General features: G+C 39.2%; 1 protein-coding gene across 2 annotated transcripts in view; it reads left to right on the forward strand.

Annotated features, from left to right (window-relative positions):
* Nucleotides 1–24,084, forward strand: part of LOC137278094 (fibrillin-2-like) — an 80,300-nt gene that overhangs the window by 35,239 nt on the left and 20,977 nt on the right. For both annotated transcript variants that reach the window (XM_067810199.1, XM_067810200.1), the window contains exons 10-39: nucleotides 2,842–2,964; nucleotides 5,085–5,207; nucleotides 5,705–5,830; nucleotides 6,273–6,395; nucleotides 6,642–6,767; nucleotides 7,311–7,517; nucleotides 7,914–8,039; nucleotides 8,156–8,281; nucleotides 8,794–8,916; nucleotides 10,051–10,191; nucleotides 10,988–11,041; nucleotides 11,788–11,916; nucleotides 12,092–12,238; nucleotides 12,743–12,805; nucleotides 13,754–13,879; nucleotides 14,581–14,709; nucleotides 15,240–15,365; nucleotides 15,656–15,781; nucleotides 16,562–16,684; nucleotides 17,031–17,156; nucleotides 17,766–17,897; nucleotides 18,339–18,458; nucleotides 19,822–19,944; nucleotides 20,600–20,725; nucleotides 20,942–21,067; nucleotides 21,248–21,370; nucleotides 22,027–22,203; nucleotides 22,611–22,679; nucleotides 22,922–23,047; nucleotides 23,705–23,830. In XM_067810199.1, the coding sequence (XP_067666300.1) occupies nucleotides 2,842–2,964; nucleotides 5,085–5,207; nucleotides 5,705–5,830; nucleotides 6,273–6,395; nucleotides 6,642–6,767; nucleotides 7,311–7,517; nucleotides 7,914–8,039; nucleotides 8,156–8,281; nucleotides 8,794–8,916; nucleotides 10,051–10,191; nucleotides 10,988–11,041; nucleotides 11,788–11,916; nucleotides 12,092–12,238; nucleotides 12,743–12,805; nucleotides 13,754–13,879; nucleotides 14,581–14,709; nucleotides 15,240–15,365; nucleotides 15,656–15,781; nucleotides 16,562–16,684; nucleotides 17,031–17,156; nucleotides 17,766–17,897; nucleotides 18,339–18,458; nucleotides 19,822–19,944; nucleotides 20,600–20,725; nucleotides 20,942–21,067; nucleotides 21,248–21,370; nucleotides 22,027–22,203; nucleotides 22,611–22,679; nucleotides 22,922–23,047; nucleotides 23,705–23,830 (3,741 nt within the window). The remainder of the gene's footprint in view (nucleotides 1–2,841; nucleotides 2,965–5,084; nucleotides 5,208–5,704; nucleotides 5,831–6,272; nucleotides 6,396–6,641; nucleotides 6,768–7,310; nucleotides 7,518–7,913; nucleotides 8,040–8,155; nucleotides 8,282–8,793; nucleotides 8,917–10,050; nucleotides 10,192–10,987; nucleotides 11,042–11,787; nucleotides 11,917–12,091; nucleotides 12,239–12,742; nucleotides 12,806–13,753; nucleotides 13,880–14,580; nucleotides 14,710–15,239; nucleotides 15,366–15,655; nucleotides 15,782–16,561; nucleotides 16,685–17,030; nucleotides 17,157–17,765; nucleotides 17,898–18,338; nucleotides 18,459–19,821; nucleotides 19,945–20,599; nucleotides 20,726–20,941; nucleotides 21,068–21,247; nucleotides 21,371–22,026; nucleotides 22,204–22,610; nucleotides 22,680–22,921; nucleotides 23,048–23,704; nucleotides 23,831–24,084) is intronic.

Raw genomic sequence — 24,084 nt, forward strand, 5'->3', positions numbered from 1 at the left:
TATAGTGATTTCAGCTTATCTATATTTTTGCCATACGTCACACAACAACTAATATTTGTAAGTGTCGTTCATCTTGACATCCCAGCTAATTTTCTCTGTACACCTCACCTCACCTCACCTCACCTCACCTCACCTCACCTCACCTCACCTCACCTCACCTCACCTCACCTCACCTCACCTCACCTCACCTCACCTCACCTCACCTCACCTCACCTCACCTCACCTCACCTCACCTCACCTTTCTTTTTTCAATCCACCCTCACCACCACCAACAACTTGGTCTCATCAGCTGACCACTGACACAGCAGCCTGACAACACTTGATTACAGTCAGTAAGGACAGTGGGCATAGACTTTGAGGCACTGTTAGCAGGCACAAGGTGTACATTTAATTAATTAACATCAACCTAAACAAGTAGACAAAAAGGACAGCTGGTGACCATTGGATGCCATTACAGATATTCCAGATGATTCTGGTCTGATCTTAGAAAGCTAAGGTGAAACTATTTCATCTTTGTTGATTAGAGTGATGAAAGACCTGATGCTAAAAACTGCACTTATGGAATTTTTAGCATCAATTGTCAACCAGTCAAGATTTCTGGGATATCCTGCCATTACCCACACGATAAACACACCAACAAAGGCAACAACCAGAGATTTCTGTGATATCCTTCAGTTATGCACAGCAAACACACAACAACAAAGGCAACAACCAGAGATTTCTGGGATATCCTTCAGTTACCCACAGCAAACGCACAACAAAGGGAACAACCAGAGATTTCTGGGATATCCTTCAGTTACCCTCATGATAAACACAACAACAAAGGCAACAACCAGAGATTTCTGGGGTATCCTTCAGTTACCCACAGCAAACACACAACAAAGGGAACAACCGGCCTGGCTGGACTGTCAGAGATCAGTCCCCAGTGGTGTACAGATCTTGGCAGCAGTAAATAATGATGTCTTGTTACCAAACTAGAAGCATTTGACCAAAATACTTTTTTGGGAATTATTTCAATATGTAGAGTTTATACATACACAACATTTCCTGGAATTTTCTATAGATTATTATGTAGAGTTCACATGTTTCATTTCCGGTAACTGGATATGTGTAGTGGCAAGTTCCTGTTTTTAAGAATGGATAGTTGTCTGTTCATTGTTTATTTCCCTGGACCCATCGCCAGTAATGCTTTAATTCCATGAATGTTTGATCACATGCAGTACCTACAGCACACACTTTCCCCCTATTTTGATTATGGCAAGTGTTGTTTCCTAACTGTTGTTAAGTCATGAAAAGACCTGCAGGGTAACTGAGTCTACAACAACATAGATATCATGAACTGAGGAGTATTTCAGTCATGGAAAAAGTTGTTTACTGGAGAAAGTTGCAATATATGTCTCAAGTTAAGTTCCAGAACTAGAACCAAGAAAACTCAAGTTTCCTCTTCAAAGTATATCTATTGTAATGTGTCTTATTTCAGTGACATCCTTGACATAATGTCTACCTTAGTGCTGCAGTCCTAGACATATTAGACTCATCTGCGTGCAAAATAACAGAAAATGTGAACATATTTGACACAGGTCTGTCCTAAAGTGTTTGATTCTGATTAAGGAACATATTTCCTTTCTTTTCAAATTATTATTGTCGATAGTTGTGTCAGATTCAAGCCTATATAGAGGGATTTATTTCAGTTGAAATTGAATTACGGCACAAACAACATCATTTAGATTTTGTTCATCCATGAGGAATGGATGAATATTTTCGGTTTTAATTTTCTTACACATGAAAATAGTCATGCATTCAAAGGAAACTCTATTTATATTGCTAGCTGTCTGGGAGGATAACATGACATATCTCAGTTTCAATGTGTATTACAGAATCACTGACATTAGCGTAATGTTTCTAATCAGGTAAAAGCATAAATCTTCAATAACAAAACTGAAGATAATGAATCTCAAATATTATTAGCTACAAATGAATGCTGTAAAAAGTGATCATTTCTTATAGCTTACATGATAAAAATGAATTAAAATACAGGTCTTTTTAATGATGTGGGGTTGAATGCTACACATATTTCTTATGTCAGCTTTGCTTAGAATGTCACTTTCTTTGAGCAATGTCAGCTTCACTTGATCTGTATTCAAGGTGTTATGGGAGTGTATGTTTTTTGGAGTGCTTGTTGGCTTGACAGTTTTACATGCATTCAAAACTGAAGTGTGAGCCAAACTATAATGTGGATTTCAATCACTTGATTTAGAGAAGAAAGAATAATGTACCAAAATATTGCAGATTTCAGGAAATAGCAACAAAATCCTATTCCTTTATGAGCTCAGTTTCATCCTGGATGATTAAGATGAAACTGGTTGATCAACTATAGAAATGTCTTGTAGAATGTAGCTGAGGCAGATCACCTCATGTGGCTGCCAAGACTAATTGTTTTGCTGCAAAAATAAAAATGTGTTAGATGGACGACTTATTGATGAATGTGACCCCCCCCCCACCCCATTTCTATGGACACTAATGAATGTCTCCACATTTCTACAGCTATTCATGAATGTCTCCCCATTTCTACAGCTATTGATGAATGTCTCCCCATGTCTACAGATACTGATGAATGTCACCCCATTTCTACAGATATTGATGAATGACTCCCCATTTCTACAATTATTGATGAATGACTCCCCATTTCAACAGCTATGAATGAATGTGCACCAATCTACAGACAATGATGAATGTCTCCCATTTCTACAGATATTGATGAATCTCTCCCTGTTTCTACAGATATTGATGAATCTCTCCCTATTTCTACAGATATTGATGAATCTCTCCCTATTTCTACAGATATTGATGAATGTGAGCAGCAGGGAATCTGTCGCAATGGACGCTGTGTCAACACCCAGGGAAGTTACACCTGTGAATGTAGTCCAGGCTTTGTTCTCTCAAAGACGGGTTCATATTGCACAGGTAAGCGAATCATTCACACCTCATGCAGATTTATGGACAGCCTGAATCCATTGCCATCTGCTTGTCATAGAGCACCAGACACCAAAATGTTGGTGACAAGATCCTGCCTGATTACACCAAGTGTACATTGGTGTGGTTTTACTACTTTCTGACAGACACTGAACAGTGAGAGTTTTAAACAAGCACTAACAACCTAGGGTAATGTGCCTGAGTGGAATATGTAAGTTAAACCCTGACTTGGTGTCTCAGTCAATAACAGTACAGACATATGTCAGGAATAATGTAAGCAGGTTGCACAAACATCAACATAACTTCCTAAATGCAATACTTTTCATTTGGCTCATTTGTAACTTTTTACATTCTAACATGACCAAGTATTTTATAGTGGTGGTGTTGATCATCACAGTATACATCTGGTAGAGTATATATTTTGGTCAAAAATTATCTGTGTTACATTTTGAATTGAAGCTTGCACAGTTGCCATGTTTTGCTTGTTTTATTAATTCTTTTGTTGTTTATCATACCGAAGGAGGATAGTTGTCAGTCACTTGAGCTTTGTAGATAATGTTTATGCTGCCACATAACTTTGAAATAAGAAATTTCCCATTGCCAAAAGGTGCCCTAATTATATCAACTACTACAAAATCAACACGCAATGAATATTCCACTTGATAATGGAAAGACATTTCCTGGAACATTCATAATGATATTCCAGATGTACAGAGAATATGAAATGAACTAAATAGATATCAGTTTCAACTAAAAATGCATATGGCATGAAGGCAAAAATTGTAGAGTAAGATTGTAAACATGTTTAACTACAATTTATCTTCAAGTTGTATTTATCTTCATGAGGTCATACCAATTTTATAGATTTTACTTCCTCAGTAAACTTAAAGGCAAGAATGGGCAAACAATGTAAATAAAATCTTCAGTCAAAGTAATATTCCTTCTAAATACTTACAGTATTGTACTTTTGGCAATTTATAAAGTGTTTAAGGGGCAGAATACAGTAGAAAAAAAGATTTCTTGTAAGTTTACATTTTTGGCCAATAAAAACATCAGGACTTAATTTTTTGAGTGGTGTAAATTGATTTTGATTTTTTCCCCTAATTCTTTAAAAACTACAGCAGGCAAGATTCATACAACGAGAAATAAAATTGGTCTTGCCTTATATGAAATTTTGAAATCTTTATATATAAAATGCTGTGATGCACGGAAGCGTATTAGGGCCACGGTGAAAAATGTTTTTGGTGTCACTATCTTCTACGTAGGACTTACTATCTCCAATGTAAGACTTAATATCTCCTACATAGGAGTTACTATCTCCTACGTAGGACTTAGTATCTCCTACGTAGGACTTAGTATCTCCTACGTAGGACTTAGTGCTTAACATCTCCTGTGTAGGACTTACTATCTCCTACGCAGGACTTAGTACTTAACATCTATGTAGGACTTACTATCTCCTACGTAGGGCTTAGTACTTAACATCTCCTGTGTAGGACTTACTATCTCCTACGTAGGACTTATTATCACCTATGTTAGACTTACTATCTCCTATGTAGGGCTTACTATCTCCTAGTTAGTAATACTATCGTCTACATAGGGCTTATTATCTCCTATGTAGGAGTTAGTAAGTCCTAAGTAGGAGATAGTAAGTCCTACGTGGGTGATAGTAAGGCCTACGTAGGTGATAATAAGTCCTACGTAGGAGATAGTAAGTCCTATGTAGGAGATAGTAAGTCCTATCTAGGAGATACTAAGTCCAACGTAGGTGATAATAAATCCTACATATGGAGACAGTAAGTCCTATGAAGGAGATAGTAAGTGCTACGTAGGAGATAGTGACACCCAAAAAATTGTTCACTGTGGCCCTAATACACCGCCGTAGGGATGTCTGTTAGCTAATCTTGATTTTAAAATATTGTGTTTTGCAATAACATGTTAATGAAGAAAGATTACTATGTTATTGTATCTTATAGATTGTATATTTTGAATAATGCATGTATTATACTCCTTACACCACAGAGTCGAATTTCAACTTGACAAATACACTTTGAACTCGGAAGAGTTTAATAGGATTTATGCATCCTTTGTATATTTGCTGACTTGTGTTTCAGACATGAATGAATGTGCTGAGGAGGGTATGTGCCCCAATGGGGTGTGTTTCAACATGGATGGATCGTACAAGTGTCGCTGTAATGCCGGATTTAAACAGTCACCAAACCAACAAGTTTGCTATGGTATATGTCATATAAACATTATCTGTAGAAACAAGATGTTTTTGATATGAATTTGAAAGATAGCATTACCATTACTGACACACTGACATGTCAACCGTCAAAGTACTTTATTTTCGAGGATACCATCAAAACAGCAACAGGGATTCATCTTTGACTGTGAACCAAACACCTTGGGAAGGCTTTTTAATAAAATATAGCATGATATGGTTAGAAATGTTATTCTTTTAAATGCCATTTTAAGAATTCTGAGAAATGACAAAATGTTGAATTATTACTAGTAATTTTTAGTTATTTGCTGCATACTTGGGTCTTAAATATGTCTCTGGAGAGGTTCACATAAATATACATCTACAGTCGATGAGAACAAGACTTATTATATGCCTTGAAATACTATCATATTTAGAATGAAGCTTTCTTGTGGTAAATCATTTATGGTCACTGGTGAATGTATACATACATACATGTAATTACCTTTTATTAATGAAAATTCTTTGCAGACATTAATGAATGCACAGAAAATGGTCGACTATGTAAAAATGGTCGCTGTGTGAATACTGAGGGCAGCTATCGCTGTGAATGTTTACCTGGATATCGCTTGTCACCAGATGGTGCTTTCTGTCTAGGTGAGTTAAGGCAGACGGAGATATCAATTTTGTAAACATCTACAAGAACTGAAAAAAGTGCAGGTATGGCATATATATTTGGTAAAAGGTTTCTTTTAATTTTGAAAATTATTTCATAAATATATCTATTAGTTATGTGCAGACAACTCATTCTAAATGTGTCAAGCTGTTTCTTAGGATGGAGCCTGAAAACTGTTTGAAGTCATGTAAATCTACGCGCAGGTGTCTGATCTTAGGGATCGTATATAAGTCTATCCAATGTGGTTGATCATTAAGTCTCAATGTACATCATTGCCTTTTCATTCTAAAGCAGCTTTTACTTCCATGTCTGCACATGACCGTATGCACAATTACATGGTGGCTGAAGAGCTCAGTGTACACTGTCTATGTACTTTTAATCATTATACCTAGTGATGTATTGATTGTGTTCTTGTCTTTGCAGATTATGATGAATGTAAGACAACAGGGATGTGCACCAATGGGAACTGTATCAACATGGATGGCAGTTTCAAGTGTGTGTGCAACCCTGGCTATATATTAGGTCCAAGTAGGGAGGTCTGTATAGGTGAGTGTGTGCATCTCTGCTATATCATAGATCCCAGTAGGGAGGTCTGTATAGGTGAGTGTGTGCAACCCCATTCCATATATCTACCATGTAACTGTTTTGGGAACTGTGTGTAACACAAATGACAATTGTATATGTAGATATGAGAATATATATGAAAATGTACCAGTATTTATTTGCTAAACCGATAAATGGAACAGTTTGTCGTCTCAGGATAATACTTTGACCTTTTTATTTCATCTCTAGATGTGAACGAGTGCTCGCTTGGCCCTGACCAGTGTGTGAATGGTCAGTGCATCAACAACCAGGGCAGCTTCCGCTGTGAGTGTCCAAGAGGCTTCACCCTGGGAGAAGACAGAAGGACCTGCAGAGGTATCTACTTCTATTTCTCCAGCTTTCTCAACACACCGCCTTCTGTATTATTCAGTATATCTAATCTCACAAAAGATACTGCAATACATGTGGTGTGAAAAGTTTTACAGGGCCCCATTCCATAAAACTTGCATTACAATGAAGTCATCTTACTCTCGTACTTTAACTTAGACGTAACAGTCATAGCACTCTGTGAAACAGGCCCCTGATGTATCTTTTAGTATGACATGGTAGGAGATCAAATCCCTGACCTTCTGTTGAAAGAAATGTAATTGTAAAGTAGTGAGAAAAAAACATAAACATTGTCACTATACCTCTCTATCTAATGAACAAAAGACTCAAGGACTCACAGAAACCAATAATTTTTATTTCCAAAACAGAAAACTATACATGAGAAGGCCTAGCAGTCAAACAACATTGGGACAATGTTATCAAATTCAGTATTCTAGTTACATAGACTTCACAAAAGCATCTAGATGTAGTGTAACCAAATAGTTTACATATGTACATATTCTGTGATTTATCTACCTGGTATTCCTTCAGATACAAGGAGGAACATGTGTTACCCTGAGGTGCGGAATGGTCGCTGTTTGAATCCCTACTCTGTGCTGGTCACCAAGTCCACATGTTGCTGTGGCCTAGCCGAATCCCTGGCCTGGGGACAGAACTGTGAGAGATGCCCCACCATGATGGACCCAGAGTTCATCGAACTGTGTACCCATGGGAAGGGCAGGGATCATGACGGCAAGAGTGAGTGATAGTAAACTGACACACAATGATTTGATATACAAAACTGTTTGTAGGTTCAAACAAAAGAATCATCTGAGATACCTTCCTTTTTGCCATCAGTGAGGACATGTTCCAGACTCACAGAAACCATTCTCTCTCTCGTTTTATCAGACTTGAAAGTGTTTCATTGAGCAACCATGAACTATCCTCTCAACAAATATTCTTCTGTCAATAAGATCTGCTGCAGTAGAACTGGTTCAAGTTAACCACCATGTTTGTGGTTCCCCTTTTCAGTAAACATTTCAGCATCTGTTGTTATGGTTTAAATAATGCTGGCATCAGTAGTCTGTTCTTCAGTTGAATGTCCTGAACTAGGTGTTGCAGGATATGTCATGGCTTTGTTTCCATGGTTTCCAGACATCAATGAGTGTAAGTTACGACCAGACGTGTGCCAGAACGGGGCTTGCGAAGACTTGGATGGGGGCTACAGGTGTATCTGTAATGATGGCTACAGACCTGATGCCTCAGGCAGGAAATGTTCAGGTAGGCCATGCTGTACGGTATGTCTTGTTGGCTGACACACTCTTTCTATGTTGTGAACATGTTGAAGATATTCTAAATGAAATAATCATTGAAACCGTGTGTGTTTTATGTTGTAGATATAAATGAGTGTGACATCAACTTGATGCTGTGTGATGGGGGGCAGTGCAGGAATGTGCCAGGGAGCTACAGGTGCATCTGTCCAGAGGGACTCCGTTTCAACCATGGCTCAAGAATGTGTGAAGGTCAGTGGCAAGGCAGTTCTTTTTTTAATGAGCATTGTCGGGGACATTGCCTCTTTGCTGGGTAACATTGTTAAAGGTATTCACATGTTTGAACCAGAATTGAGAGAATATGTTTTTAACATAACTTTGCCATTTTTAATATTGTCCAACCAAAGGAACTGGAGCAGGAGCAATTTTGTAGGATTTTAAAGCAACTTTATGGAAGTAATTATGGCTATTGTTTCCCTCCAAACAAGAGAAACATATGCAGACAAACTCATGTCCCTAAGACTGATTGCAGTGAGGAGATTTTAAGATCTAATTGAGCCTGATACTGGTAATGGGTATGTAAAACAAAACATGCAAAACAATGGTGCATTTACTGTCCTGTCTCAAAGCAGAAATTAAATCAAATGTTTTCTTTCTAGGGTGTTGAGAGTATACGTCTCTGTAGGTGGTTCAAGTTGACTTCTTCAGTTTTGTCTAACTACTGCTGTACAGATCCACCTAGTGTTACATGTTTCATGTTTCAGATATCAACGAGTGTGAAAGCTCCCCATGTGTTGGGGGTGACTGTATCAATACTGTAGGGAGCTTCAGGTGTGAATGCAGCAGGCCAGGCACGATGCTGGACTCCACCAAGAGGATCTGTGTTGGTAAGAGCAGCTGTACAAACTGGGTGTAATGATTTGTCTGGTGAAAAACTACAGCAGGATCTGTATCTATGACACAATGGTGGGTGACTAAGGTGTCTAAGGTGACTTTTACAGTGTTCCAGTGAGGTTAAGGTGCCAAGTTCTAGCCCACATGTGACGGGTGTAAAAACCTTGGAGTTAGCTTTGTGTGCCTACACTTTCAGTGTTGTCCCAACTCCTAATGTAAAGTACACAGCCTAGCAGTTGTATGTTCCCCATGGAGTTGAAATGATTGAGGGAAAAACAAAGCACTTTGAGCATGCATGTAGGTGGGATGGACTATAATGCAATATAATTACCCAAATGATGATAATAACAATGTCCCTTTGAAGCATAGGAGAGCTGATTCATTGTTTTTCTGTCCATTGTAACATGTAGTCATTGCAACTAAGTTGATATGAAATATATTTTCAATAGGTTTCTGGGTCCAAACATCATTTAAACTAAAATCAGTAATAAATACATGTGCTCAGTTTAATTTTTTTAAAAAGAATCCCAACTGCCAACTGCCTTTGAGAGTGAGTTTATCTGATATTTAAGGTGTCATATGTTGACTTTACGTCAAAGTGATTGTTTACTGTGAACTGTGACTGTCATCCTACAATCAGCTGCAGAGCACTTTATGACTGTTATTAGTTACACAGTGTTTTGAAAAGGGTGTATGTGATTGTAAGACCCTTGTAAATTCCATATTTCCTGAGGAGTCTTACAGTCCTGTACACACTTTCAAAACACCATGTGATGAATTTATTAATCTTGAAGTATCGTTATTTAGCTTATCCTTAAAACCATATATTTAATCTTCAGCAGATTGAGACTCAAAATGTTTCACCATGATTTTTTCTGGAGATAACTCATGATTGCTTACTTTATGATAAAAGGTTGAATTTGATTGTTAAATGAGAAATGAAACACAAAAACCTGGCAACATGTACACCCTGGCAAATCCCCCTACATGACTTTCATATGCATTGGCTATTGACAACCAGAATTCGACAAATTTGTCTAAGGGTAATAATGTTCATTAATCTAGTTTTGTCTGTGTGTTATGTATCTGTGCACTGTCAGTTACCTGTGCCACTTGTGCCTGTACAGATAACCGACGTGGAGCATGCTGGCTAAAGTACAGAAATGGTGTATGTGAGAGGAGCCTCAGCACTATGATGCTCAAGTCTGAATGCTGTGGTACCATTGGGAAGGCCTGGGGAAGTCCTTGCGAGCAGTGCCCACCTGACAGTAAGAACACACTTACATCTCATGGTCATCATGGGCACAGATCTGAGGCTGTTATGTACCAGTGACTCAATATATGTAGCATACACAAACAGAAATGGCTGAGAATAAAGTCAACTCACTTACAATTCCAGATCCAGTTGTATAACAGAACTGAACTAAACCGCAAAACTAATGTGCAGCCACACAAAAAATAGAAGACATTATATTCCATTGACTGTTTCAATCAGCTAAGGGATGTGGGTATGACGTACTTTGCAAAGTACTGTGCCTTTATGTTGTTCTCAACTATGTAATCAAGATCACATATTCTTTGTGTTATAAGTTCATACAGTAAGGCAGCAACTACTAGTACCTGGGATACGTTGTGTCCACCTGACATAGTCACACTATCACTTTTTACAAGCATGGGATATATGCATGGTGCAACATATGGTGCCACAATTCACTGTACAGAGTTGCCTCCCTTGGAGACACCAGACCATGATCATTGTGGGTTTGATGTTTTGTCAGCATTATGCCAAAGTAGTAAATGTAGGAGACCTGACTCATGTTCCTCCTGCATTAGGCAATGATATAAGTGGAATATTGTTCAAAGCAGCATTAAACACAACTCACTCACTCACATGTGGTCGGGTGCGGTGGTTCAGAATCTCTCCCTCGCTTAGGATGGTTCAGAATCTCTCCCTTGGGTGAGGTAGTTCAGAATCTCTCCCTCAGGTGAGGTGGTTCAGAATCTCTCCCATACTAGTAACAACATCACTTATGAAATGTAAAATGTTATTTTGTGATTTTCCAGATAGACTGCGATGCCCAAAGGGGTATGCCTTTACGAATGGGTTGAACTGTGGTGGTGAGTACACATCTGTGCACATACATCTTCCTCCTCTGTGATTGGTGAATTACTGCAGTACTAGCAATCAAAGTACATACTTGTGAAGATTTGTGTTACCAATGTTACCAAGTAAAATTATTTTCAGTATAGAGAGAGAAAAAATGCAACATCTCCTAATCTATGAGCTTGTGATTATATCAAGTGATGGACTGTGTGAAGACAGGTGTCTAGTTTGGACAGCAAACTGACAACTAGTCTGACAACATGGGATAGCATGGGATACACATGAAATAAAACAGACACAAATGCCTCAAATCAATAAATTAAGACATTTCATTAGATGATTATTCTTCTCAGAAGTGAGATATCTGTACTGTGTGTTTGATGACGAGAACCAGCAAAACATGTCATCCAGAATGATATTTCACCAGTCTGGTGAATCTCCAATGACACTAAGTTATGAGTGTCATTTCAATTCTTTTCTGCTTTGTTCAATTCATTATTTGTGACAGATGTACTGAATTAAACACTTCACTAACTCACCCACGTTTCAGTCAGTGGTCAAATGTTGAGTGTATGAGGCTTTAGAGTGTGTCAAGCAAAGACGAGAGTGTGTCTGTTGAAATATAGAGAAGTGAGGTCTCTCTAATACATGTGTTCCATTATGTCATTATTGACCGTCTTAAACATTTTCAGAAATGATATTGTAGATCTGTCATATTTTTGCCTAATGGTAGTTTAAATGATTATATCTGCTATGACAGATGTGAATGAGTGCGAGGTGATTCCCAACATCTGTAGGAGTGGAGGCGAGTGTGTCAATACCCAGGGCTCCTTCAAGTGTACGTGTCCAGCTGGCCTTGATCTGGACGCTACTGGACGCAGATGTGTAGGTGAGGAATGAAGATGCAACACTTCATCAATGTCAATACTCAAATATTCAGTATCTTATGACTTTAAATCTCATTCAATATATTAATACCTTTAAGCTTGATTCATGAATGTTATGAATTATGAAAGTCATTTTTTTCAATTTCTTACATTTTCTGTGTTTACATGAACTTTCAGACAACAGGAAGGCTCAGTGTTACTTGGATTACAACAGAGGCCTCTGTGCCCGTGAAATGATGGGCCTGTTTAACAAACATATGTGCTGCTGTACCATGGGAAAAGCTTGGGGAGAGAGATGTGAAGCATGCCCACGGAAAGGAACAAGTAGGTGACAGGTGTTATGTGTGATGGCTTGATGATGACAGGTGGGTTACAGGTGGTATGTGTGGTGGCTTGATGATGACAGGTGGGTGACAGGTGGTATGTGTGGTGGCTTGATGATGACAGGTGGGTGACAGGTGGTATGTGTGGTGGCTTGATGATGACAGGTGGTATGTGTGGTGGCTTGATGATGACAGGTTGGTGACAGGTGGTATGTGTGGTGGCTTGATGATGACAGGTGGGTGACAGGTGGTATGTGTGGTGGCTTGATGATGACAGGTGGGTACAGTGTGGAGTTCAGGTGAGTGACAGATGGTAGGTGTAATGGCTTGGGAACAGGTGGGTGACACGGGACATGTGTGATGACTTGGATTGGTTTGGTGTGGGGAACATGTAGTTGGCAGGAGACATGTGTGATGACTTGGGTGGGTTCGGTGTAGGGAAAGCAGTTGGCAGGTGACATGCGTCATGACTTGACTCCTCATCAAGTTGATGTCTATATTGCAGATGAGTATGAGGAGCTGTGTAATGGAGGCCCAGGGATGTATCCTGACCCTGACAAACCAACAGGTAGGTCAGTGGAATGATGGAGTCTATGGCAGAGGTAGATACCATGAGTTAAGTACAAGTTGCTCACAGTCAGACCTCGGTACCTTTCACACTGGATAGACTAAGTCTGCATAAAAAATTAAATGTTTCTCAGGCACATTTTCTTCAAAAGTGATGGGGAGCGGTAGGACTTTTTATGTATTTTTGATAGAAAAAGTGGTGAAAAAGGAGGAACCCTTTTTATTTTTTTTCTTTCAGAAATACAGTTGGGAAGTTTAGAACATGTTAATGAGTTCAGTCACACTCATTCTTACAGACACTTAAATGGATGATCGGGATGGCCAAGTCATCATTATTTTTTGAAATGGCAATGAAAACGTGATGTGCCAATGCCTGAGAAACATTTCACATTTTTTAATATCTAGTATCTAGTCTCCCAAATGGACATACTGTATTTTTTTTCCTATTCCTGAAACTGACACAGCCTGACACCATGTGTCTGACATGCAAGTACCAAGTCCATATTACATTCCACATCAGAAATTGTATACCCACTTCTGATGGAGGCAGAAATATCATTAATTCATACAGTCTGTTATCACTAACATCCAAAAGATGTTTGTTACAGCTATACCTACTCAGGAAGTGCCCTTCCATTGAATGTACCTGTAAAAATATGTCTTATTGTGGATGTATGTTTCACATCAATAAACAATTCCATACATTTGTATAGAAAACGTGTGAATAAATCTAGTATTTACAGTACTAAGAAAGCCAAGACATGGAAATAATGAGGAGGAGGAGTGACTTGCCCTCTGTTTCATTACCTTTAGATATGTCAGTATGTAGCCACTCGGTGAATAACAAGCACGCTGCTTCAAGACATGTTCATCACAACATTTTGTTGTTTATGAATTTTTTATTCGTTTTTAGTATTGACCACTTTTGAGTCTGCTTGGTGTGTTTCAGACATCAATGAGTGCCGAATGTTTCCTGGTATGTGTTTGAATGGAAAGTGTCGCAATGTGATGGGAAGTTTCGTCTGTACCTGCAATCCTGGGTTTGCCAAGGATGACACAGGATTCAACTGCACTGGTGAGTTAGTGAGTGAGTGAGTGAATGAGTATGGTTTTACACTGCTTTTAGCAATATTCCAGCTATATCACAATGGGGGACGCTGGAAGTAGGCTTCACACATTGTACCCATGTAGGCAATCGAACCTTGGTCGAAGCATTGTGCCCACTAGGTTTTCCAACTGACCCTGCACTGGTGAGGAGCAGGGAGGTTGCATTGTGCCCACTAGGTTTTCCAACTGACCCTGCACTGGTGAGGAGCAGGGGGTTGCAATGTGCCCACTAGGTTACCCAACTGACCCTGCACTGGTGAGGTGCAGGGAGTTGCATAGTGCCCACTAGGTTACCCAACTGACCCTCTGACCCTGCACTGGTGAGGAACACGATGTTGCATTGTGCCCACTAGGTTACGCAACTGACCCTCTGACCCTGCACTGGTGAGGAACAGGATGTTGCATTGTGCCCACTAGGTTACCCAACTGACCCTCTGACCCTGCACTGGTGTGGAACAGGGGGTTGCATTGTGCCCACTAGGTTACCCAACTGAGTCTGCACTGGTGAAGCGCAGGGGGGTTGCATTGTGTCCAAACAAAATGGAGAAACTTTCCTCCAATGCAATCAGTTTCAGGTGGTGGATCAGATTTTATTGAAACAAATCCAGTTATGGCATATCATTTCCAATCTCTGTTACATATACCTGTTTGTGTTGTTCCTGATTCCAGATATTGATGAGTGCCTGATATCCTCTGTGGAGATCTGTGGTTTAGGCGAGTGTATAAACATGCCGGGGACATTCCGCTGTGAGTGTGCTGAGGGCTTCAGGGGTGTCATGATGAACCAGATGTGTGTTGGTGAGTTTCTGTCAAACTGGACAGGTGTCTCTGTCAGTCACTCAATGAATTGTAGATTACCAAGGTTTATTGAAATACTCACATCTTGAACCTTCTCATCTTCTTCTGTATCAGCACGGTATCTTTGATCAAAGACACTTAAAATTCTAATATATGTAGGGTAAACTTTGTTTCTAATTAACATACTTATAATGAACTGACAGAGGTAAAACAATAAACAAAACAAACATTTCTTTTGTCCTGGCCACATGATTTGTATTTCAAGCGTGTATTGAAAAGAACAGTTATAACAAGCTAAGATTGTTGTATTTGAGTTTATCATAACCATCCTTTAATGTGAGAATACATTTCACATTAGATATTTGTTGCTCCCATCATGAAAAATTCATTAAATTGTATTACCAGTATTTCAATGTATACACCTACTGGAATAAAACTCATCATTGTTATTAACTTATGTTTTCAGTTCAAAAACAGATGCTGACTCATGTGACTAGAATATTTATGGTTTTACCATTCAATTTCTCCAGACATTAATGAATGTGAGGAGAATGCAGGCTTGTGTCTGGGAGGGTCCTGTCGCAACGTCCCGGGAAGTTATGAATGTGATTGTCCTGATGGCCATGAAGTTGGACCTGATGGCTCAACTTGTAAAGGTCAGTACTGACAGTCAAAAGGACCTGATGGCTCAACTTGTAAAGGTCAGTACTGACAGTCAAAAGGACCTGATGGCTCAACTTGTAAAGGTCAGTACTGATAGTCAAAAGGACCTGATGGCTCCACTTGTAAAGGTCAGTACTGACAATCAACAGGACCTGATGGTGCCACTTGTACAGGTCTGTACTGACAATCAACAGGACCTGATGGCTCAGGTTATCATCATGTTTGCCTTTTTCCTGCAGGGCATAGTGTCTGTTCAGCACTAACATGTGCCATGTTGTTTCAGACGTGGATGAATGTGGATCAGCAAGTTCAATCTGTTCCAATGGCCACTGTGAGAACTACATGGGGGGCTACCAGTGCATCTGTTCTGAAGGCTACAAGACCAATGACCTGAAGACTACATGCGTTGGTCAGTAATTATTTCACAGGCACAATGACAAGTATCTCTGATTGTCACAATGACCTCATTATCTAAGCATCAGAGGTAATGTAGACAAGATCACATATAGGACACCGCTCTACCTGTGGTTGAGAGAATGCTGAAGGGGCATTGTAAACCAAAAGTCACTGTGTTCTGTAATCTGATTGGTTGAAAAACATGATCAAATGGTATAAGATTCCCGGAAACTGCAAGACTATTCACTGCGTATTGGCCAACACATGATGTTTATCTCCTAATTGAAACTCATGACACTTTCAGATGGATAGTAGAGAAAGAGAAGAGCTCATTCTTAGAGGGCAGTATGTCATTGACTTTAGCACTTCTTACTGATACAATGTGGGGCTTCATTAACGATTATTATGTTAATTGATATCCTGTGCCTTTGGAAGGTTTCCTGGTTTCCTGGTATGTATTAATATAGGTGAGGACAATCATCCTAGTCCAGTCACAGATCCAGATGTATAGGTGAAATTTAAACATCATAATAGTACATGAAAACCTTGACCTTGGGAATCAATGAGAGTGTGGACAGTGACCATTTACCAATATGTGAGTGTGAAAATTGTTGGCCAAAATACCAGCAATGTTGTATTTCTTCACAGCTATATCAGCAAGTGGAAGAATATGCAGGTTGACATTAAAGTTGACCTATAACTGTGTACTATTTTCTCAAGTCATACTATAGCCAGCATGTATGGACCTGATATGTAGGACTATTTAATGTCAGTGGATTTTGTATTCTTTCAGACATTGATGAATGCCGTGAACGTAATGGAGGGTGCATGAATCGATGCGTTAACACTCCTGGCAGCTTCTCTTGTGGCTGTGAAAGTGGCTATCTCCTCATGATAGATGGCAAAACCTGCATAGGTACCCTCAAAACAGTGCTGCATTTTGTTTCATTGTGAAGAAGAACATGAAATCATCCTTAAGAATTACATCTGTCAACTAAAACTGTATCTATTCAGGATATTTATCAAAAATAGGTGACTTCACACCTCGTCCCTCTCCAGAATCTTTCTGAGTTGATCATTATTGACCCTGCCTGATTCAAAGCTGAATGATACTTTTTTAGGTTTTAATTCTGAATGAATCAAAAGGTGCATTCATTAATATTTCTCTCATTTAGACAAAAAGTATCAAAGTTCTTTGGTGTATGTCAAAATCCTTTCAAATACATTGTTTTACTGACGATGTTGTGATGGGGATGTTGTAGATGTTGACGAGTGTAAAGAAACACCTGACATCTGTCAAGGAGGTCGTTGCATCAATGAGCCAGGCTCATACAGGTGTGCATGTGCTGGTGGACTGTCCCCATCCCGGGACCAGAAGCAATGTCTTGGTAAGTGTCTTTGTGTCAAGGTAAGTGTTTTGTCTTCATGTATGTGCCTATTTGTGTCAAGGCATGTAGTTTTTGGAGTTTTGGCAAGTGTCTTTGTTAATACACAATACCATTTAGAAAGTCTGAGTTGTATTGTGCTCATATATCTGCCTTTGTCCCTGGAGAAGTGTCTGGAGAAGAAGCAGTACCTCATTAAGGTTGGTGTCTGGAGTCCAGATGTGAATATGTTATATATCTGGTTTGATATGTGTCTGTCTCTATGAATATGTCTTGATGTCATGGTTATTGTTAAACATCTGAACGTATATCCTGTCAATGTGAATATTCTTTGATACATGATTTTCCTAATGTGATATGTCTGGATCTATAGCCTTGCCAAGAGAAATACACATTGATATCTATTAAAAACATGTTTTCTCTTGAGATACTGACTTTACAGTTGAATCAAAGGGCTTAAGAGATCTGTCTGAATACACCTCTTCTAATTTTCCGTTATATCATCGTAGACTAATTTCACCTAAATAATGTATATTCTTTTCAAATACATGTTCACTTCAGCACCATGTCTCCTGTGATGGAGTGTCTACAGAGTGTGGTATTGTGTTGTAGATGTGGATGAGTGTCAGCTGAACAAGAACCTGTGTATGACTGGCGTCTGTCAGAATACCCAAGGCTCCTTCTCCTGCAAGTGTGACACTGGTTTCTCCGTCAAGCAGGAAACTGGCAACCCGGGATGTACAGGTACCACCCAGTCTGTCATACAGACCCTAAAACAAACACATACAAGAAAGCCTATGCTTGTCCAAAATAAGTGGCAAGTGTAGATTTCGCTAGTTTTTGTCAGTATATAACATTTGATATTTCTGTAAAATGTGTTCATCTAGTACAGGCCCAGTCTGAGGCTTACCGGAGGCTATGGTGTGGAGTTGGGGCACACTGTTCTAGCTGTTGAATAGTGCCTGTGTCTGAATGATGCTTTGAAAGTATTTAGATTAGAACCTTCACCACCTTACATCATCAGTATACTTAACTGTTTTTATCACCATATTTAATGCTTCAACCTCCATATACTGTTTACAATGGAAAAAGATAAAATGAACCAGCACTTTGCCAATATGGTTCTATATATTCTGGCCCATGACAGTTTTGAATCCAATGTTTTTGTTTGGTGATGCTGTGTAGATGACGATGAGTGTCTGGAGGGTAATGTTTGTGACAGTAACGCTGTCTGTATCAACACACGAGGTTCCTTCAAGTGTGACTGCAAGCCTGGCTTCACAGGGGATGGATTCACATGTAGAGGTATACATACAAGTATATGTTCACTAGAAACAAAATGTGACATTCAAGGATTCCACACATGCTGTACTGGCAAACACATATAAGATGATCCACGACCTGGAAAATGACCCCAATTTGCATACTTGGGAACGCCCCAGAGAACGATCCACTTGAAACAAGAGGGAGACAGGTTGTCTGATAAATATCGAGAAGTTCATTTTCCCCGTGCAATTCACGCATGAATTGTTATAGCACACTCGATTTGGGAACAGGTACAATCCCAACGAATTGAATCAACACAATATACTGAGCAAATATGTTCAGGACCACCAATCCATTTCACGATGCAAATGACATTTTCCTGGGGTTTTTTTAACAAAATTGTTGAATATCTAAAATGCTTGTCAATGTCCCAATCATCTACTTGTCTTTGTCTTAACTAAAGGTTAGCGTGGAATATCAGTATCTTATGCCTGAAATTGCAGTCTTATCATTCGAAGGAATATGTGGTATTGTTTCAATGGGTAAAGTTGACTTTTAGTCTGCTAAATATTAGATAGATAATAACTACATATAGTTAATTGTGTTTCATTTAACTATTTAATATGTTAAAAGTTATCTGTTACTGAATGGTGGTGACTAAATCAGAGTTGCAAGGGGGAAATATTTTTATCCCATAATTTTGTTCCTATTTCTCTGTACGGGCTGATTTTCGTCCATAATTCCGCTGGTGATCGACCGGGAATACATGTCTTGGAAATTTATATAACTGGTTCCAGAGAAATGGTTAGTATTCAAACAGTACAGTAGCGAGACACGTATTACACAGTAGCGAGACAGGTTTTAATCAGTAGCGGTGTTGATTTCATGTCACGGTTAGCATGTATTGCATGTGCATAATCGTCAAGCTACCTGTAGCAGTCAAGTGTACTCGCCCAATTTGTTGTACCGCCTGTCTTGTCACAAATGCGTTTAGTGGGCAGGATCATCTAATATGTGTCTAGCAGTAAATATAAGTACATTCAACCCAGGCTGAATAAAACTGAGCATGGACAAATACAAAGATTGTAGTGTAAGATTGTAATTATGTGGTGAGAGTTTGTCACATGTTGCTAAAATAGCGGAAAAAGATTAGATAATTTCAGTGAGTGTGCTTCAGTGTACAATGAATATGAATCAAGATATATTTACATTCATTCCTGGCTTTTAAGAGAGATATTTATCAAGCAACTCTTGAGAAAAGTGACTCATGACATGTAAATACAGATCTGGGAATTTTACAGGAGTATATAATGGTTGATCAAGTTTTTAACAGAGCCAAAACACAGAATAATATATATGTCCTATATATTAAGTTTACATCAGTAATATGTGTTTTTAACAGATGCCAATGAGTGTATCCGGGCAAATGGTGGATGTGACCGTGATGCAGCCTGTATTAACATGCCAGGCAGTTTCCGCTGTGTCTGTGATGAAGGCTTTTCTGGTGATGGCTTCCAGTGTATCGGTCAGTAGATATCACTCTTTGTCATGGGTATAACTAGAGGCTGAATCTCTAAACTCTAAACATTATGTACTTGAAGGGGTGGGGGGATGTGTTGTGTATAAGCGAAGCTGGTGAAATTAGTTTGTACTAACATCATCAAGTTTGACATGTACATTTATAACAAGGGAGAGTAGGGAGAGTTTGTCTAATGGACTGAAAATGCTGAACGTCCCAAATGCTTGTCATATTTTTGGATGACCTTCCATCTGTCCTTGTACATTTTTGCATGACCTTCTCTGACAAGGCTGAATGCATATTTCTTTATGTTTTATAATAAAATGTTCATTTCTTTCATGACCCACCAGAAATATGTGCATTTTTTGAGACCCTTTCCCGCATCTCTGACCAATCTTGACCCCTATGTTTAATGATCATACAAGAGGTGGTCTGTTTAGGGTGTAATAAAATAGGGCAGTTGAGACTGTTCCAGGGGAGTTTAGGGTGTACCAAAGTGGGAGTTTTTGAGGAGCAGTTAATCAGATGAGATTGTGTTGGACTGAAGTAGATGTGTTGGGGTGTAATAAGGAAGGAATCTTTGTGTTTTAATCATGCTGCTGTAGAGGAACTCAGAAGTTTGGGAGTTTCAGTAGGTCAAGTGGCAATTCTCTCATTTCAGATGCCGATGAGTGCAGCTTGGATGTGACGCTCTGTGAGAATGGTCAGTGCTACAACTACCCTGGAGGATTCCGGTGTGAATGTGACATGGGATTTGCCCCCACTGAAGATGAACGTGCCTGTGTTGGTAAGCAAGATTGCATGCAGATACTGGTTCTGGTAAGGTGATTCAACATTCGTCATAGGTCATGAAATTATTGTTTCAAAACAATGTTTGTCAGTGTGAATTTTCTTCATCATTAGAGTCAGTAATATATATCCATATTTTCATACAGAAGCCAATATTTATGATTAGGTAAACAGTGTGTGTTTTGTTGTCAAACAGATAATTCCTGTTTTCCAGATATTAATGAATGTGACATGTTCCACAACTTATGTGTCAATGGCCGCTGTGAAAATGTGTTTGGAATGTTCCGATGTGTCTGTAACCAAGGTTACCAGCTAGACAACTCAGGAGGAAACTGTACAGGTAAGTTCGAGTCATTCTGTTTTAATGATGAGATTTTGTGCTTTCAGAAATCATGCACAGTTCACACATAGGTCTGTTTTACTATAACTGCATTTTATTTTATATTGCTGGCTACACATTTTCATGTTGTTTCAATTTGATTGAGCTGTGATGCCACTCTGTGTATTGTACATATTTCAGACATTGATGAGTGCCAGAACATAGACAACTGTCAGTATGGTACCTGTGTCAACACCCAGGGAGGGTACCTGTGTCAGTGTCCCCCAGATTATGAACTCAACCCCACTGGCACAGGATGTGTAGGTGAGAATTGCTACTGTAGTATGTGTTTCTAATTTTAAATGTAACATTTCATCACAGAATATGTATGCAAGGATAACGGAATAATCAGCCTTGAATTCTGCAAAAGTTAAGCAAAAGTAATAGACCATGCCCTTGTATGTCCAGACAAGTAATAGACCATGTCCTTGTATCTCCAGACAAGTAATAGACGATGTCCTTGTATGTCCAGACAAGTAATAGACCATGTCCTTGTATCTCCAGACAAGTAATAGACCATGTCCTTGTATCTCCAGACAAGTAATAGACGATGTCCTTGTATGTCCAGACAAGTAATAGACCATGTCCTTGTATCTCCAGACAAGTAATAGACCATGTCCTTGTATCTCCAGACAAGTAATAGACGATGTCCTTGTATGTCCAGACAAGTAATAGACCATGTCCTTGTATGTCCAGACAAGTAATAGACCATGTCCTTGTATCTCCAGACAAGTAATAGACCATGTCCTTGTATGTCCAGACAAGTAATAGACCATGTCCTTGTATCTCCAGACAAGTAATAGACCATGTCCTTGTATGTCCAGACAAGTAATAGACCATGTCCTTGTATGTCCAGACAAGTAATAGACCATGTCCTTGTATGTCCAGACAAATAATAGACCATGTCTTTGTATCTCCAGACAAGAGACTGGGCTCCTGCTATATGGGTGTTCCCCAGTTTTCCCGCAGAGGCCGCATGGTGGTGTGTACAGATTCTATTGCGGTGGACATATCACGGGCAACTTGCTGCTGTACTGTGGGGAAGGGCTGGGGTGATGTCCCCGGACTGTGTGAGATATGCCCCAGGAATGGAACAAGTTAGTTGTAACAACCTCTTCACTCTTGTCTTGGCGTCTTAAACATTTTAGTGTACTGATATGATTCAAATGTTAAGTTTGATCTCCCACATTGCATTGTGTCTTATTTCACTTCTGCCAGCCATTGGCTACACAAGTTACAAAGAGGCCACTTTTAATCATATAAATGCCACTGGTATTCATAGGTTTACTCAATCTAATAATAACACAATGAAATTGCCAGAACTGACTGATCTGTGGTATGTATGTACTTATCTAACATGACAGTTGAATTTCTTAGATGATGTATGAACTGATCAAAACTAATGTTGAAACGCATGTACATACAGAAATGCAGATGACGTACCTAACAGAAAGTACTAGCTGCTTCCAGTCATGTTTTTTGACAACTTGTGTGTGTGTTGCAGGTGAATACAATGCTCTGTGTCCCGGAGGCCCAGGGTTTAGACCCAACACCATCACATTGGTGGTGGAAGGTATGTGGATGCTCAGCACACAATCATCAGTGGAATCTCCTTTCTTTTTAAGAAGCTCTAACAGAGAATGAGGAAAACTATAACCATAAGTTTGCAAAATTAACTATTTTAAAATGTATGTTGTAAATATATTCAAATTGAATAAAAATAAATTAAAATGGTTAAAGAAAAGTGTCGACCAATGTTTCTTTGGACATGTGAGCAGCTGTATGACTTGTATAATGTAATGGTTGATGATGCAGATATTGACGAGTGTGCCGAAGTGGACAATGTCTGTGATGGAGGCCGATGTCAGAACACATTTGGCAGCTATGTGTGTGTGTGTCCTGAGGGTTTAGAACTGGACAGCACCAAGCACCGATGTGTGGGTACGATCAGTTGTCCATTGTCCTCTCATTGTCTCTGAACATATGTGTTGCTTAAGCTTCAGACACATTATCTAGTCTGATAATGATGTACCTCGCACTCCTAGCGCTGGCCTTCCTTCTCATGTGTGTCCTAAACCATTAAACTACAATACTGATGAAGGAAAGACCTCAAACCAAATGATGCAAATGACACTTTGAAGAATGTGAATAAATAGATAGGGTCATATTCTTTTGTTCCCAAATTCAAACTGCAATTTAAGATTCTGTAAAGCAGTTAATACAACAAAACAATTGCCTTAACATCCAAATTGTTGCAATCAATATAAGAAACCAGATTATTTGTCAGTCCATGATACATTGTTAATGCTGCTGTATTCAATGATATCTGTTTCCAGCTCATGTATAAATCACTGTGTGTTTGCCATGGACAAGTTCATCCAGTGAACTACACATTACAAAATAGCTTTTCATACTACAGAACTATGTTAAAAGTTGCTGCTGCTGCTGTATCAGTACCACAACAGAAATGGGTACTAAGACTGTCACATTCATTGTTTAGTGATATCCGTCAGGTCTACAGTATAAACCCTGCATGCTACTGGTTGCAAACTGCAGGAAACACGTATTTACTTACACATCTATACTGTTGTGCTGCAGATATTGATGAGTGTCGGACAGGGCCCAGGAAGTGTGGCAGGGGTGAGTGTGTCAACACCCCGGGCAACTACACATGTATCTGTCCTGAAGGTTACGAACCCATGGATGGGGGCCGTGACTGTCTCGGTAAGAACTGAACAATATTTTTAACATACTGGCATGTGATCTCAACTCGCTAAGTGACATGATGCCATGTGCATATTTCATCTAAACAGGAGGTGTATGTACACTTTCTATGTGATATTGACAAGATGTCATGTATGTATTTCATTTGAACAGGAGGGTGTATATACACTACCTATGTCATATTGACAAGATATCATGTATTTATTATACAATGGGTAGTGTTCTCGGCAGGATAAAACCAATGGATATTTTCG

The sequence above is a fragment of the Haliotis asinina genome, chromosome 3, assembly GCF_037392515.1.
Source record: "Haliotis asinina isolate JCU_RB_2024 chromosome 3, JCU_Hal_asi_v2, whole genome shotgun sequence".
Taxonomy (NCBI): domain Eukaryota; kingdom Metazoa; phylum Mollusca; class Gastropoda; order Lepetellida; family Haliotidae; genus Haliotis; species Haliotis asinina.